Genomic DNA, 18,082 nt, shown 5'->3' with positions numbered 1-18,082 from the left:
ACCAATTTCTCCTTCCCCTGAACAAATTGCAAATGCTCTTGGACATGTATCAGTTGCTTTCATACAATTCTCTGCGGTCGACAACATTATCATTTTCTTATGTCATGTCAGTCAAAATGAACTATACCTTTGGATGCTGAAAGACTATTAGTTCCCAATAAAACTAATAGTCTTCATTTCATTGCTTGAGTCATTACATACAAAATTGGTGAAATGCTGTCAAGCAAATTTTATACCTTTTTTAAATGATTTTTTCCTGGAAATGTCCCCGAAATTGAACAATTTCTCTCAGGTGAACTTCAGCTTTCACTGATGAGGAGGTGTGTGAAGTATTAGTTGTAACCACTGACAAGCCTCTTGTTCACAGTCACTCATGGATCAATCCCATGAACCCTCAATTGGCAAGCAAATATGAACCGAGCAGGACATAGTTTGTACCATCCATTCACGTCCGCTTATCCTTTTCAGGGTCGCGGGGGGCGCTGGAGCCTATCCCAGCTGTCATGGGGCGAGAGGCGGGGTACACCCTGGACAGGTCGCCCGTCTGTCGCAGGGCCAACACACAGGGACAGACAACCATTTGCACTCACATTCGCTCGCACATTCACACCTATGGGAAATTTGGATTAACCAATTAACCTATCCCCACTAAGTGCATGTCTTTGGACGGTGGGAGGAAGCCGGACTACCCGGAGAGAACCCACGCAAACACGGGGAGAACATGCAAACTCCGTTTGTACCATTTTTTACAATTCTGTGACACAGAAATGGGAGGTCAGCATGGTGGAAGAGGGGTAAGGATGTGTGTGTGTGTGTGTGGGGGGGGGGTTGTCAATCACAGTCTCACAATGGATGAGGGCGGTCGGAAGATGCAACCAAATGTTGGAAGAACCACTGTGAACAACCTCGCAGAGGTGGAAGAAGGCCTGTTTTTACCCAGCAGCAAGAGGAAGCCATTTGTGCAAGGGTGATTGCATACAATGCAATAAAGTTGAAAGAATTCAAAGTGCTGTCATAGAGGATAACGGTGTATTTGGCCACATTGGATCTGTGTCTGACACATGATAGAATGCTGGTTGAATATCTCCCTCCCTACTCCCCATTCCTTAATCCGATAGAGGAGTTTTTCTCTGTCTGGAGGTGGAAGGTTTTTGACCGGCATTCACATGCGCAAATGGCACTGCTAGCAGCCGTGGATGCAGCATGTGACGACATCACAGCAGAGTCATGCAGAGGGTGGATTCGTCACTCCAGGAGATACTTTCCTCATTGCATTGCAAGGGATGATATCCGTTGTGATGTAGATGAGAATATGTGGTCAGACAGACAGGAACGTCTGGATGTGCCAGCAGGATTTACGTATGTTCAGTTACAATATGTACCGTTATATTGTTCACATTTGTGCACAGCTCTACCAAAAGGGTGTTTCTTATGTTTATTCTAAATAGGTGACTGTAGAGTATTTTTCTTTTGCACAGTGTTGTAGAATTACAAACAGCCCACACAGTAAAAATGTGAAACATACATATTCAGTGTCTTGTACTCACTTACTTCCCTAACTACAGGAATGTCTAACTTTTCTGTAGATTTTCCTGTAAATGGCTGTACAAAAAGTGTATAGTGCTGTCTTGAGCATTTTTAGGTAGCGTCACCGAGTTCTGACCTTTTTTGGATTGGAAAACACTGAGAGAATACTGTGAACTGTCATAATGAAAACATGACAAAGCCATTTGACTATCTTGTTCATAAAGATGGTGTCAAGACTTCTCACTTTGATGACACCGGCAGTTTCATTGACATGAATACTTGCTTTTGAGGAATGGATTATCGATTTTGAGCAAGTGACCTGCTTTTGCAGGTTATCCACTAGGTTTTGCAGTTTGCACCAAATGTTTTGAGAAATACACTAACTGCTGTGCAAATGTTAATAGTGATTTGAGAAAAGCACCAAAGCGACTGAGAAAAACTGTAATTAAGGAAATGCACCGCAAAATACAGTTACAACCTCAAAATGTGGGTGAAAGCACTGCACAATATTCATGGTATAGCTTTAAAATGCTGACATTGTCAGAGCTTCTGTTTCTGATCTGAATAACATAAGACATCAAGCAAGAGGGATGAAAAGCTGAGTGATTTTGATATTCATGGAGCTCAGGTGTAGTGTGTTTCAGTAGGTTGTGAGGACTGTAGATAGATTGATAGATAGATAGATAGATAGATAGATAGATAGATAGATAGATAGATAGATAGATAGATAGATAGATAGATAGATAGATAGATAGATAGATAGATAGATAGATAGATAGATAGATAGATAGATAGATAGATAGATAGATAGATAGATAGATAGACTGCATGTAAATGGTTTCTTCTAAATGGGTTTGTGTCAACATGTTTTCATATTCTCAGGAATAGATAGATAGATAGATAGATAGATAGATAGATAGATAGATAGATAGATAGATAGATAGATAGATAGATAGATAGATAGATAGATGTAAAACTATTGCAGTAAAACTTTGATCAGGAAAGAATTAACTGAGAATGCAACAATGTGTGTATTATTTATTAAAGTAGATGCCCAGTGATACTAGTTGGATAACCTTGTAAGAGAGTAGCTATATGATTAGAGATGTTGCTAGCCCGATTTTTTTGTATCCTTTAGCTACTTCCCCTGTTTTTAATGGCTTTGCTTAGCTAGGTAATCATTTCCTAGCTGCGGTATCGTGCTAAAGATATAGAAATGAGCAGTATCTATGTTGCTCCTCACCAAAAGAGGAAATTAGTGCATATTTCTCAAGATGTTTAACTGTAAAAAAAACAAAGGGCTTTTTTTTTTGTAAAGCTTTAATATCTAATGGTCACATTTAGACCTAATTTGAATTAAGATGCCTCCCGCTGAGCTCTTCCATTGCAGGTATTATCAGTCTGGTGTCCTGCTGGCTTTCTGTTCCACAGCACACTGTTATGCAACTGAGTGAACCTTTTCCATTTCCCCCTCACATTCTACATCCACTAATAAATTTAACATATTTCCATGCGATTGCCTTGGAGGCTCAAAGCCCTTTGGGGTTACATCAGGTAGTCAGGTAAAATGCACCAAAATAAACATGCGGCATGGCTTGCTGTTGTGACCTTGTGAATAAGGGAGTGGCTGAAAATGTCTTTCTTTTATTTCCATGCAGTTATTGTGCACCGGATATTACCCAAGATATTTCATTTCGTATAGAAAAACCTGTGTTGCTTTCAGGACTGTGTGCAGCCTGCAACTTAGTCCTTATTTGGATGTAAGGTCAGATGTGTCTATTTTATAATTTGTGTCAACCTGTGAAGACCATTAAGTTTCCCATTGTGGTCATGAGAAGGTGTAGGTATGATTGCATGATTTTAATACCGAGTCACTAACACAGGGCACACATTTGACACCTGAAGAGCCAGGAGTTCTGAGGAAAAACAAAAGCTGTGTTCTCCTGAACATGCTTAGTGTTTTTGGTTTGATCTGCAGAGAGTGTTCAAGATATTCACAGAGGTCAGTAAAAGAACACACTACTGTCAAATAGATATGGATCTATAGCAGGATGTCAAATTTATACAGCCCAGTTTGATAAGTGGGGCAGATTGGAAAAACCCAGGTTGGGGTTTAACAACATATTTAATTCTTCAGATATCTTAATATAACAAAAAGAATGCTGCTGTAGTAAATGAAAGAAACCTGTCAGCATGAGTCTTTGGGCTTAAATTTTAGGACGTAATTGTGTAAAATTAAAGAAAACGTTTTTTTAACTCATTGCTAAGACTGTAATTATACAACAGTTAATTCACAGAAAATATCCCTTTTTCCCACTGTGAGTCCACAGAAAAAACAAAGTTCTACAGTAGATACTGCAAAAGGGGAAATTTTCTTTCATTGTACTGTTTATCTATTACTTCATTTCTTTGGTGTGGTATGAATGGCCCTGGGGGAAATGCAATTACAAGTCCAAAATTTATGCCCTTTTTCACATTTTCCCATTGGGTTAGATTGGGGTGTTAGCCAGGCTGATGAAGGCCCCCGAGTCTTATCTTTGAAACCATTTAAATGAAATGTTTTTGAAATTCAACACATTCAGCAAATTTTTTAAGTTTTTGCAAATTTTACACACAATTTTCTGTCTGGTGAGGATGATATTAAACATGAACTTGTTTATAAGTGCTCCACTGGGCCCCTTCAGTTGAAAGTGTGATGCACTAAATATCAATAAAGTTCAAGGCAAAGAGAATGTGAAGCCCGAGTCAGACATTTAAGAGCATACACATATTTATTTTCTATATGTACTGTATTTAATGTACGTATGGATGTATCTGATCCAGCAATAAAACAAAATCCTACAAATGTTTATGCATTTTGGATAAAAACTCTTTCTGTTATAAAATCAAGCATGCCAGAAACACACGTAAACATTCATTAAACTATCAGCCGTTCACTTCCACGGCCGCTCTCAGGTTTTCTTCAAGTTACAGCCGAACACTTTTTCATTAGACATCAAGAAGGACATCTATACTCAGCAGACTTGAATTCATGTCATCAATTAATTATTATTATTATTATCCGTCTGTTTTTGTTCATTTGTGCAGTTGTGACAAGAGTCAAAAAAGGAACAGTTCTTTTGTTTTTTTCAGCTGCTTACTCAATGTGCTATGCATACATGCTCCAGTAAATGATGTTGAAGAGCAGGTAAGCCAGCGGGAATAATACCCTGGAGTATGAGTCGATCATGTAGCTGTTGCTCATGATGAAGCTGAGGTTTCGTTTTAAAGGGTGCTTGCGATGTAGCCTGGTGCCTTCTGTGGGTGCTGAGACAGTCGAGTTTCGAGACTGGATGTTCCTCTCTGTATTTGGGGTGCTGGCAGGGAGGGAGGCCAGGTCAATTTCATTGTCGTGGAAACACCCATCAAAGGCCATAGCCTCAGCAGCATTGTAAGAGGTGGGCATCTGCAGAGAGAGGAGAGCAGATCACTGTTAGTTTCTGGAGATTGCCTTATGGCTGCATACCGTAGCCTAAATAGGACAGGAGATTTGAGAAGATTTTAGAAAGAACTTGACCTTTGCTCTCTTCAGCTTCTTCATCTCCTCCACTGTGGTGAAATAGTTGACCGCAGCGTACTCGATGACTGACAGAAAGACAAACAGGAAGCTCGCCCATAGATAGATGTCTACAGCTTTTACGTAAGACACCTGTGGCATAGAGGCCGACACACCGGTGATGATGGTGGACATTGTCAGTACGGTGGTGATGCCTGAATACAGAAAAACCAGTTGTGACTGTTGCTGCAGAAACATTGCAGAGAATAATGTTATTGTAGCTACAAACAAGTAATAACAAGAAATTATCCTTTGAAGACCTTTTATGTACCAATGTGAATTCAGTGTATGAACAATTGTGCCATAAAAATCACAGCAAATGTGATAATGTAATCGAAATACTTTAGTCGTGGTAAAGGGCAGTGGGCTTGAAAGGGCATATCCTTTATCATCATCCTCAGGGTTTTGACAAGCATATAACCATGCAAGTGTATTTATGTTCATTAATTACAGAAGGCAAAGTCATTATTACATCATTGCTGGATGCAAACTAGCTTAACTCTGATTTAGTGCTCTTTTGCTCGTAAAGCTTTTAGAATTGGAATTTGGAGTCTGTCTGATTCCAAAAATAGCCCAGCCTTAATGATGGCATCTCCTTGCGTAAGCTAACTGTGTAGGAGGGGGAAAACATAGATGGTGAACCAGCAGACACCGTTGGATATGCTTATTTGCTTTCTTGCTGAGCGGCAGATTAGAACAGTGACACTCATCTCTCCTGTCCATAAGCCAGGAAATATCTACTGTTTGGCTGCTGGGAACTTCACTATCATTGTCATTGCAGGTCATTGCACCTAAGTGAGAACCTATTGTAAAACAATGACGTGAGTTAGTGAGTTTCACTAACTTATAACATAAGAATCTTGTGAACAGGATATTTTAATCCAAACCCCACTACTTTCCTGAACTTTAACCAAATAGCAGTTGGAAAGAGAAAGAAAATAACAAGTGAAATCATAACAAAATGCGCAAAGCACGAAGCTATCAAAATACCAAGCAAACTGGGGTCTCCTGGTTGACAAACTTCCTCCACTCCTTCCTCCTTATGGGGAATTTCTCACAGTTTAAATACGGGCAATTAGATCTCAAAAACAAGGTGTAATTATTTGATGAGACGATGTGCTTCCTGACTGATTTACGCCTAATCTCTCCAGTATTTGGCAAACAAGGGAGTGAAATCAATCTTACCATTTCACTCTCAAAAAGTTAATCAATGGAAAGATGAATTTAAAGTAAAAACTAGGCATGGTGATATTTTTTTATCGGTCCAGATGAAAATACAATTTCGGTAATTATTTATGTTGGTCGTATTGGCTCAACGGCTTAGTACCCAGGGAGACACGGGCAGGTACGGCTCTCCTGTCTATCCAGAAAGACACCCAGGACAGCATCACCATCAGCATGGTGGGAAAGTACGTCTGAAGCATGAAGAAGAAGATATGCCGCCTTAGAATGAAGTTTATGTAGAGCCGATTGTACCAACCTGAAACAGATAAATGGACACAGTGGAGTGCAGGCAGGTGCAAAGCAGGGTGATATCAGTAACTGACAGGAGAAAATAAAGTTGTCCTTATTAAAAATAAAAGTCTAACATGAACCTACAGGGAGAACCTAGAACTCAAATGAGAGAGCAAATCTCTTTAATGCCGGAGTTACATAACATCTTCGTAGATTGGATACTGTAGGTTCCCTCACAAAAAATTTTAAAACTGAGATGAAAATCTCTCTTTCTCCAATTCTAGTGTTTCTTTCTACACAGACAACAATAAAAGGAAACTGGGTTTGAAAAAGTAGATCATACAACTCTAAAACACCTTGCATAATCAATACCTTTCTGCTTTGCAGAGAGGGATTGATTCCCATGTCATCATTTTGGAAAATGTGGTTATTTTCTTTCTCACAGAGAACCTAAACAATCAATAGCACTCAGTCATGTCTGTGTACATATAAAAGCTTTCGCCCATACACAGTTACTGTAGCAAAGCATTATGACTGGAAATGGGAATAATGTGTTCATTGGTAAACTGTACAGATGCTGGTTATTGGATTTTGTAGCCTTTGCCGGTTAAGCTGTTTTCACAAGTTTGGACAAGTTAATCAACTGCTGGCTGCATCTCCATAGAAAACGATTGTAAGAGTGGTGTCAAATCTTTTTATGTAATGCGTATTTTCCAAAATGTTAAACTGTTCCTATTTAGAAAAACTGTAGGGGTCTGGAGCACTCTGGCTGTTTTCAAAATGAATACATCTCAGAGTGTCCCCAGACTCCTGCCGGACATACCAGTGCTGCTGTAGAAGGCTAGCCCAAAGGAAGGCTGGAAGTCTTCAATAAAAAACTGAGAGAGCACAATCTCGTCAGTCCTTAATGAATCGTTCCCGTTCTTCCAGTAGAGCATTAGGTCGTTCTCATTGTAAGCATCTTCAAGAGAGGAGAGAAAGAGGGTGGGCGTTTGGGGTTGGACACCTTCGCGTATTGCCTCTCTTAGAAGTTTCATGGATGTTTCTCTCAGAGGAGAGGAGAGAGCTGCCAAAAATGGGACTACCAACTCTCCCCTGAGATCAGGATCCATGATTGAGACACACAGAGTGAGAGAGAGCGGTAAAGACCAAAGAATTCACAAACATTGCAGTAAATCCTGCATCATGAGGATAGACAAGCATAATGCACAGAGGCTGACTTGAATGACCCGAGGATTATAAATAATTTGTGCAAAAGGGGGATGGTGATGCTTACTACTGTGAGTATGAAGTAAGGTAATGCACTCTGAGCTGTCTCTGTCCCAACTGTATAACATTCAAGCATATCCAATTGCGTTTTTGTGCAGAAAATAGATAGTGTTTGAAAATTTAACAAGCTCAAAGCTTTCTCTAGCCCAAATTTTTTAAATTACATAATAGTGCATCAAATGTTGTGTAACATGTTTACCAGCAAAACATGTCAGCACAAGAACAAGTACATTTAATGTAGGAATTAACATTATTACTCTGCAAACAACACTGGATATCCTATTAGGTATTTGCAAGCAACCACGATGTCCCGACTGCAGCTTAATACTCACAGCTCTCCAGCTCCAGAGAGCAGTTCTGTGTGTCCAGAGGGAAACTGCTGAAGTCCATTGAGCAAAGAGCCGTCACAGTGATCCTGAAACACAGCTTTCAGTTAAATAAATACCTACATAAATATTGCAGTAATCTCAGTGAAACAGTGTAAAATAAAACTACTGGACTGAATTGATTCATTCAGTAACAGCATCTGTGCCTGACACAGTTTGTGGCTGCTGTTGGCCATTTGGGAATTTGTGCCATATTGTCATCGTCTGTGACTGAAATGGATATGTTGAATGCCGTCTGGGAGCTTACGTTCCACCTTCTCATATTCACTTCATACCCTGCCCACTAAACTGGGCTGTGGTGATGTTCATGCTCATCAAACAGTCTTAGTAAAATTTAAGCCATAACTCATTGTATTAGGACATGTAAGCTTAAAACTTGATGGTTTAACAACCCTTGCTAATTTGTATATACTGTACAAGGGGTTTTGGTGCAAATGCCTTCATTGGTCTGATTTTTGGCAAACCGCACCTCAGGGCTGAAAACTGAAACCAGCTGGAGCAAACACCAATACAGTTTCTCTAATGGCCATTTGAGCCTGGCCCCGAAAGTAAATCGATAACACAGGCTGTGCGTAAAACACAGATGTAGCCACTGTGACGTCACCGATTGGTGGTCTCATTTTGAAACTGTGTTTGTGTCGTGTTTTGAAGCCTGATGCTTCAGTTTGACAGAGAAATCAATACACTGTGCTCACAAGGTAACAATATGCCAATCACAACCCCACCCTAAAACATAAGTTCATCCTCCTTTTTGACTTCAGACCATAATTCACAAAGGCAATATTTAGAGGAAGCAGTAGGCTCCTTTTCCTATAGACTTCACACGAATTCATTAAAGAGTTGCCCCCTGCTGGCCACTAGTAAGAAAGCTGAATTAATGCATGTCTGCATTATCTATATTGGCTCATCTTCATGTGCAGGTAATTGTCCTAACACTTATCCAAAAAAGAATGAAATCCTTTAAAAATGAATGTTAATGTTAATCAGTGTTAATGTTAACATTTTTTATTTTAATGTTGACACTATTTATCAGAGCCTGGAGTCTGTAGATCCACCTTACCATATAGTGTTAGCTAATACTTTAGCATCCCAATCAATTTCATCAAATTTAGGCCCTTCTAATTTCAAAAAGACAAGATAATGACAGCCAGTATTAGCCATTATTTTGGCTACTGGTTAATGACAGAAAATGCAGTTATAGTGATCTCTCTATGAATACAATGAGACATATATCATTATTTTTTTTTACCTAACACTGTAGAGAATATTTCCATCAGGATAAACCCTCAGCATGATGTTCTCCATGGTTGTATCATGGATAAAAGAACGCTTAGAGTGGACAAAAAACACATCTGGAACCCAGATTTTCTTCACCAGACGTGCATCGAAGGTCCGACTCTTGTTGCTGCTGGAGGGGAAGGCCAGGCGATCATCTTGCCAGTAATGCCGCAGGTAGAGAGTCATGGTGAAGTCCTGCAAAAAAAACCAAAAAAAACCAGTCATTTTCAACAGCGAAAGCAAGTCAGTTTCTTTTGATTAGATTAACTACTGAAATCTAAAAGGTGCGTACCATGTTTACTTCAGAAATGCTGTCAATGCTCTCCACCTGGACATCGATACCAACAGGCAGGGCTGAACCTGGACAGATGTTGCAATGGATCAGTTGGATAACATCTGCTTGCACATCTGTCAGAGATTACCAATGTGTAAATCCCACTTCTGAGCTATATGCAGAGACAACCCTAGTTTATATAGTCATGATACACAGTACAGTATAAACATCTGTGACTGAAGCAAAAAATCTTATGTTCACATTCTACATTTTTGAATGTCAAAGGAACCATTACCTTACACTGGAAATCTTTGTAAATGCACAACCTCACCTTTTATTTATTTTTTTTTTTGGTTCACAGTAAAAATCAACTCCTCAAAATGTCGTTTTACTTGAAATGCATGTTTCAGTGACCTTTCTTTACAGTATTTGATTTAGACAAATGAACGCTGCTGCTCAGTTAAGAAGATAAATGTAAAAAAAAATTGTTTAATTATTTATATATCTTCACTACTTTCTTGGTTAAGCTGTTAATACTGTAACAGAAATATGTAATACTTAGCTCTCTACTGATTCTGAGAAATTACATCAACTACATCAACTCGTGTGACCTCATACGTTACATTTAGTACTGGGAAAATAAGCGAATCCTTTCTAATCTAATCTGGCCTATGGGAGAGGTAGCTCACTACCTACATGCCTATAAATTTCCCTGAGGTTACACAGTCAACATGCATGTGTGGACATTCAACAACACTCACTAATTCATTATGTTATCTTAAAGGATCCATTAATTGAAAATCTGCCACATTGTATTATTACATAAATATCCAGGGTAGTGTATAGTAAGAAGAATGGTTCTTGTCATTATCCAGCGGCACAATACGGTTAATGTTTGATTTGAACTGTAAACACCGACTGATGTTGTTGGAGGTTTTTTCTGTGCCATTGTTTAATGAAGGTAAGCACTCAAAAGCATGTGTTTGCAATCACAATGGAGTAATGAAGGTGGAGGGATTTTACTGGGATGCTGACATCCTGGAATAGGGTCAAACAGAGTTAGCTCACTTAAACTCGTTAATGAGCTTCAAAACTCTCTATTACCAACAAAAAAAAAATAAGGAAAGGAGGAAAAAAATGAAGAAAAAATCTTCGCGGGCCACAGGACACCACACATAGCAGACAAATGTAACAATCCAGCAAATGTGTTTGGAGCTAACAGAGTTAACTCACACTATCAGCTCAGTGATAATGTCAAGTTTAGGAAGAAAAGGTTTGAAGTAAATAAGAAACAAAAAAATGGGTCTCGAACTCAACTCTATTTTAAATAAATATGTTTTATTAGTATCATAGTCACAAAGTGAATTAACGAAACAGAACAAAGAAACAGAAAACAGAAAGATAAAGTGTTTTCCAATTCGTAACCACCACCGATTTGCTTGACCCAGTAGCTGAATAACAATGATTTAATGACAATGTTCCAGTCGTGCAAACTGATCAAGTGACGGGTAATCTTACTTTTAATACTAATTTGTTACATAACAAGATTCTTGCTATTAAAAAAATAACCTGTCACACTACCCAGGGAGAAAAGTAACTCATCAGACAACCAAAATCCCCTCTGCAGTTAGCTTTGTGGTTATACATTCAGAAATTCTACATCCTAATATGTTTACTATAGTCAGTTGATTTTACCTCAGCAGGTTAGCACTGGCAGAATACCCTCAACCATCTCACCAGCAATCGGCTTGTTAGTTTCCTACAGAGTGGCAGCTTTAGTTGTGGCAGACATTCATTATCACCTGACAACAAATGATACAACTACTTAATGCCCTCTTTGCCTGAATGCTTTATGACCTGACTGACTTGGATACAGTCTTTGAAAATATTTTTTATTGAAAAAAAGAACAGTACTTGCAGTTACCAAAATACAATCAACCTTTCTTCATTTTCCTAAGTAAATAAACACACATATATATGAAAAAAAAAAACACAACGCCCCCCCCTCCCCCCAGTCCCACACAGATCAACACAACCATCAAACATATTAGAGGAATATAACAGTAACAAAAGTAGATTTAAACAGCCAATACCTCTAGACTAGCAAAATAAGAGATAAAGGGTTGCCACTTGTGAAAAAATTTGGCTGTGCAACCTCTCAACGTATATTTAATTTTTTCAAGTTTAAAAAAAAACATGACATCTTTAAGCCACCGGGAAATAGTAGGACACCTAACAGACTTCCAATGCAACAATATTAGACGTCTCGCTAGTAGGGATGTGAAGGCTATAATGTCCTTTTGTGTGGAATCAAGTGTAAGTGAGCGAACAGGAATCCCAAATACAGCAATCAGAGGACAAGGATGAAGAGTTACCCCAAGAACAGTTGACATAATAGCAAAATACCCTGTCCAGAAACCTTGTAGCTCAGGACACAGAAAAAACATGTGGCCGAGGTGACAAGGAGAACCGTGGCATTTATCACATTTATTTTCCACTTCTGGATACAATTCAGAAAGTCTAGATTTAGAAAAATGCACCCTGTGTATGACCTTAAATTGAATAAGTCCAAGACGAGCACAGGAGGTGGAAGATCGTACTCTCGCTATAGCCTGTTCCCAAGACTCCTCATGTATTCGAATTCCCAATTCTTCTTCCCATGTACACTTAAGCTTAACATTAGAGTGGTTACTAAAAGACAGAATAGCATCATAGAGTTTCGAAATGGTTCCTCTGTGATGAGGAATAAATGATAACGTAGTTTCCCACTGCTGTTCTGGAGGTAAAGAGGGGAAATTTGGGAAACACTTGGCAACAAAATTTCGAATTTGAAAATAGCGAAACAAATGGGTAACAGGGAGATTATAACGAGAAGACAAGTTGGGAAAACTATCGAAAACACCATCCACATATAAATGTTTGAACTGTTTTATACCCTTGTCACACCACACTGAAAATGTCGAGTCCAAAAGTGAAGGGGGAAACAAATGGTTGTCGCTTAGAGGACCCGAGGAAGACGGCATTACAAAATTAAAGTGACGTCTAAACTGAAACCAGATTTTGAGTGTGTTAAGAACCACCTGATTATCAGTGTACAGAGAGGGTCTCACAGGTAAAGAGGAATAGAGCAAAGCCGGTAAAGAAGAGCCCTTACATGATGATAGCTCCAATTTACACCACGAGGAACCAGAAGATTTTAGCCAGTAGCAAAGTTTATGGATGTGAGCGGCCCAGTAGTAGACTAAAAAATTAGGTAATGCAAGTCCTCCACTAAATCTGCATCGCTGCAGCAAAGTTTTAGAGACCCTAGGTGGCTTTCCTCCCCAAATGAAAGAACCAATAATCTTGTCCAGTGAAACAAAAAAGTGTTTCGGCAAAAATAAGGGAATTGACTGAAATAAAAATAAAAGTTTTGGTAAGATGTTCATTTTAACAACATTAATCTTACCGATTAAAGAAAGGGGGAGATTACCCCATCTTTGAATATCAGATGTGATCCTTGATATAAGAGGAGACAAATTTGCTGATTTAAGGCCAGCTAAAGAGCGAGTCACGTTAATCCCTAAGTACTTAAACCCAGATGGACTGAGACGAAAGGGCAGATCAGACTGTTGAAGTTGACGTGCTGCCGTATTAACAGGAAAACACTCACTTTTCCTCAAATTTAATTTATAACCTGAAAACGAACTGAAGTTCTCCAGAATACTTAAAACAGCAGGGATGGAGCATGCCGGGTCAGTCATATATAATAACAAGTCATCCGCATACAATGATACTTTATGTGTAATTCCATTATGGATGATTCCCCTGAATACAGAAGAAGATCTCAATGTAATAGACAGAGGCTCGATGGCAATGGCAAAGAGTAAGGGAAACAAAGGGCAACCTTGACGACAACCACGACCCAGCGCAAAATAATCAGAGTAAACATCATTAGTATGAACACTGGCTTTAGGGGACGAATAAAGAAGCCGAATCCAGGAAATAAATTTATAGCCAAAACCAAATTTCTCTAAAACAGCAAACAAGTACTCCCACTCCACCCTATCGAAAGCCTTTTCAGCATCTAAAGAGATCACAAGTTCAGGAAGTTCAGATAGATGCTTTGAGTAAATAACATTGAAGAGTGTACGGGTATTAAAAAACAATTGCCATCCCTTTATAAAGCCATTCTGCTCTTCAAGGCGACTTGGATACAGTCTTGAAATATGCAGCTGATTTCCTGTCAGAGGAACATCAGTAGTGATCTAATCACTCTGACACTCAACAAACCCATGGTGCACGCCTGCAGATGCCTTAGGGAATGGCATTGCTGTTCAGAGGCTCTCTATCACCAGATAAAATCTTCCAAGAACTCTTATTAGGCCGACGTAAACATCTGTGTAATCATCCACTGAAAAGACTGAGACAGACACTAAGCAACTTGTTTTGCCTTCTGACTGGAAAGAAAATGAATTCAGACATTACAAAAGAGGATGACCACTGTGAACATGCAGTAGAGAAAGTGATTACTGTGCAGGGTTTCTTTAAGGTAATGACAAAAAAGATGCAAAAGATAAAAAAATCCAGACCTGTGATTGGAAGCACACACACACACACACACACACACACACACACACACACACACACACACACACACACACACACACACACACACACACAGGGAGAATTAGGAACACAGTTCAGATTATTTTATCCGTGCTACCGCAGTCATTGTCTCTCAAAGCAGACAATCTAGGTCACAAAGGGCTTTTTGGGCAGCATAATACCAAAAACAGCACAGTAACCTAAATCAACCTGCTGTGTTACCATTAAAGCACACTTAAAAAAATACTAGGAAAAATATTTGGAGTGAGAAAAAGTTAAAATAAATGTATAATAAATACAAATTTATTAACCTTTATTTAACCAGGATGATCCCATTGAGATTAAAAACCTCTTTTTCAAGGGAGACTTGGCCAAGATAGGCAGCAGCAGATGTCTCACAGTTACAAAAATTACTCAAACACAGGCAGCAACAACCCACATGCAACAATAAGTGAAAGAATACAAATAAAATAAAAAATAAAATTCAATAAAATTCAAATAAAATAAAAAAGTCAGTTAAAATGATAATCAATCTAATTGAAACAGTTGCATGTTATGGACTTGACCTCAAGGATTCGTAGTTTAGATTTAAAATCACTTAATGAAATGAATTCAGTCATTTTCCATTCCTTCTGCAGTTTGTTCCAGGCCAAGGGTGCTAAATGGACAAAAGCTCTTTTACCAAGTTCAGTTCGGGCAAATGGAACAGAAAGCAACAAGTAACCATGCGGACGAAGAGAATACCGACCAGCATGTTTCATTACAAGCAGGGAACATATATAAGAAGGGAGCAACCCAAGTATCGCCTTATATATAAAACTGTATAAATGACAGTTTCTCCGACTTACCAAAGCAGGCCATCCTACCTGAGAGTATAACTCACAGTGGTGAGTCTGAAATTTACGGTTAGTGATGAACCTCAGAGAAGCATGATACACAGAATCAACCATTCGAAGACATTGAGCAGAAGCATTCATATATAGAATATCACCATAATCCAGCACAGGCAAGAATGTTGCAGCAACAAGCCGCTTCTTTGTATTAAAAGAGAAACACAACTTATTTTGAAAATAAAATCTCAGTTTTAACTTCAGGTTTTTCACAAGATTCTCTACATGTGGTTTGAAGGTAAGCGAGTCATCAATTAAGATTCCCAGATATTTATAGGTGTGAACCAACTCTATTTTATTACCTTCAAGAGTGGTTACTGATGGGATTGTTTGGGCTCGTCTCCTTGATTTAGAAAACAACATGAGCTTTGTTTTGTCTGCGCTGAGAACAAGTTTAAGCTGACGTAATGAGTGCTGGACAGCAGAAAAGGCTTTCTGCAAGGAGTCGATGGCTTGGACAAGAGTTGAACCACAGCTGTAAATAACTGTATCATCAGCATAGAAGTGCAAGTTTGAATCTGGCACATGTAGACTAAGATTGTTTACGTAAATGATAAATAGAAGGGGACCTAATACAGAACCCTGTGGCACTCCGTTGTGCACTGTAACAAAGTCAGAACATAGACCGTCAGATTTAATGCACTGAGTCCTGTTACTGAGGTAGTTTGAGAACCATGTCACTGCTCTCTCAGAGAGTCCTGACTGGAAGAGTCTAAGTTTTAAAATACAATGATCAACAGTGTCAAATGCTTTTGACAAATCAATAAAAAGGGATGCACAGTGTTGTTTTTTATCAAGTGCAATAGTAATATCATTTACCACTCTAATTGCAGCTGTGATAGTACTGTGATTCTTCCTAAAGCCTGATTGATATTCAGATAAAATGGCATTGGTGTGCAAAAACTCCTTTAACTGCTCACACACAAGAGCTTCAAGAACTTTGGCCAGCACAGATAGATTAGATATTGGTCTGTAATTAGTTAACACTGCTGGGTCGCCCCCTTTTAATAGAGGAACAACAAAAGCTGATTTCCATACTGAGGAAATAAATAAATCCATAATAAATACAATGACCAAGTGTGTGCGTGTGTGTGTGTGTTACCTCCAAAGCCAGGGCGCATTGCAAAGTCATGGTCTTCAATCCGAAGCAGCTGCTCAGACTTAATTAGCAGAGACTTGGTGCTGTCCAACTTCTTCATCTTAAGATCCACCCGTCTGGAACGCAAAGAGAAGACATAACAGCTTAAGTAAAATCGTTCTCTCTGTCTAGATTTCTTTCTAACAAACACTTAAAACAGCACTGACAGATGGTGTTAGTGATGGCTAAATGGACTCTAGCACTCTGATTAAAAGCAAAGGCCGTAGCCAAAGGGAGATGAGTACTTTTGCTTTCCACTGCATTCTAGCACATGTGTAACTCAGCTTGATATTGTGGAGCCTCTTTCATTTATATCTGACTCCTGAATGACTTTAGTCACTGAGAGGATGTCATAGTTATCCTAAAACCAAACCAAAGTTCACATCGTTTTATGTTTTAGATTCAGCAACAATCAACACTAATTTTCTGAGCAATGCACATAATCTATGACCTTTCTCTGACACTGATCTACCATCAGTGGACGTAAACGCAAAAAGATGTAGTTATTCATATTTACATGTGAAAGCTCTACAAAGTAGGACATGGAAATGATGTCCATAAAATCACCCATGAAGGTTAGTTTCCACATAAGAAGAAGCTCTACAATTATAGTAAATCAAAGATTCATCTAAGAAACGCCACTTTTGCTCACCCTCCGTGCTTTTGTCTAGCGTTCTCTCCGACGTACAGCTCCTTGTTTCTTCTCTTGTTCGGGAAGTGGCTGCTGTTGAGCTGAGTGACAGGCCACAACCAGGCCAAGCACATCAGTCTTAAGGCCAGGAAGGCCACTCTCATGGTTAAGCTGGGGCTTCAAAGACAAGAGGAACCCAGATGTCCCTCCCACTTCGTCAGGGTCTCTCCCAGTCAATGTCACAGTTGTCCCCGTCCTCTACTGACGCCGTCCATGTCCCAGCAGCTCTCATTCTGTCCCGTCACGCGTGCGCCCGGCTGCTTCTGCGTTATCCCGCTCTCTCATCTCCTGTAACATGGTGAACATCAGTTGAGATATCCAGCAGACTGGCATCCCCCTGACTCTGAGTTTGTTTGTCACTGTGCCATCCCTCTGCTTACGTCTCCTGACACATCATGTTGCTCCAACTCCAGACTGTCCCCACCCCCGTCAAATATCAATTTATTCCTATAATGACAAAGGAATACCATTAATTCCTCTCTAATCTTCTTTTCTGTGGTTGGTGAAATCTTTCAGTAACCTACAAACTGGAGGAAGCAGAGGGCGGGGATGGGGGGATAATACCAACAACAGTTTCATCATCATTTCTGACCAGATAAAAATAAAAAGGCTGCAGCCTACTTTTATACATTGTAGGATTCTCCCCCCCACACACACACACACACAATTCTCAACCCAGTAGCGCTCCTGGGTGGTGGGAGGACGCAAGTGAGCCCATCAAGAGCAGACAGATTCAAACATATGTCAGGAGTGACGTCTGCAAACATGACGTGTGTTACTTATGGCTTCTGAGTGTGTCGCATTCAAGGCACATGATGACTCCTTTAATCCTCTCAAATACTTAATAAATTGAGTACAGTTAATACTACTACTGACATTAGACATTTCAGACAAAGGCTTCTGGCAAAAGCAGAACCCTCCCTGCCAGCAAACATACCTTTGGAATCCAATGCAAGTGAAAAAACATGACAATGCACTAAAAAGGAAAAAAA

At 39.4% G+C, this 18,082-nt stretch overlaps 1 protein-coding gene across 2 annotated transcripts; it reads right to left on the bottom strand.

Annotated features, from left to right (window-relative positions):
- Positions 1-4,275: 4,275 nt before the first annotated feature.
- On the bottom strand, positions 4,276-17,634 carry gabrr3a (gamma-aminobutyric acid type A receptor subunit rho3a). Of its 2 annotated transcripts, none has more exons than XM_085288937.1 (9): positions 17,052-17,634; positions 16,364-16,476; positions 9,803-9,870; positions 9,482-9,705; positions 8,173-8,261; positions 7,401-7,574; positions 6,450-6,602; positions 5,084-5,277; positions 4,276-4,972 (listed from the first exon to the last, which is right to left on the bottom strand). In XM_085288937.1, the coding sequence occupies exons 1-9, from the start codon at positions 17,192-17,194 to the stop codon at positions 4,676-4,678; spliced, it is 1,455 nt and encodes a 484-aa protein (XP_085145063.1). In that variant the 5' UTR covers positions 17,195-17,634; the 3' UTR covers positions 4,276-4,675. The 2 variants fall into 2 exon arrangements, with proteins under 2 accessions (XP_085145063.1, XP_085145060.1); XM_085288934.1 differs by having other exon boundaries at positions 7,401-7,538; positions 8,179-8,261; positions 17,052-17,632.
- Positions 17,635-18,082: the final 448 nt, after the last annotated feature.

Source organism: Mchenga conophoros, linkage group LG10 (genome assembly GCF_057382185.1).
Source record: "Mchenga conophoros isolate Kocher_MC1m ecotype Shallow Benthic linkage group LG10, M_conophoros_male_GT1.1, whole genome shotgun sequence".
NCBI lineage: Eukaryota > Metazoa > Chordata > Actinopteri > Cichliformes > Cichlidae > Mchenga > Mchenga conophoros.
This window is presented reverse-complemented; position numbering and strand designations above follow the sequence as displayed.

Coding starts and splice junctions, on each gene's coding strand:
- gabrr3a (XM_085288937.1), bottom strand. CDS start 17,194: ATGAGAGTGGCCTTCCTGGCCTTAAGACTGATGTGCTTGGCCTGGTTG. Junction 9,871..16,363: donor AATGCGCCCTGGCTTTGGAG/GTAACACACACA, acceptor ACATCTGTCCAG/GTTCAGCCCTGCCTGTTGGT. Junction 7,575..8,172: donor GGAGCTGGAGAGCTGTGAGT/ATTAAGCTGCAG, acceptor AAGGTGTCCAAC/CCCAAACGCCCACCCTCTTT.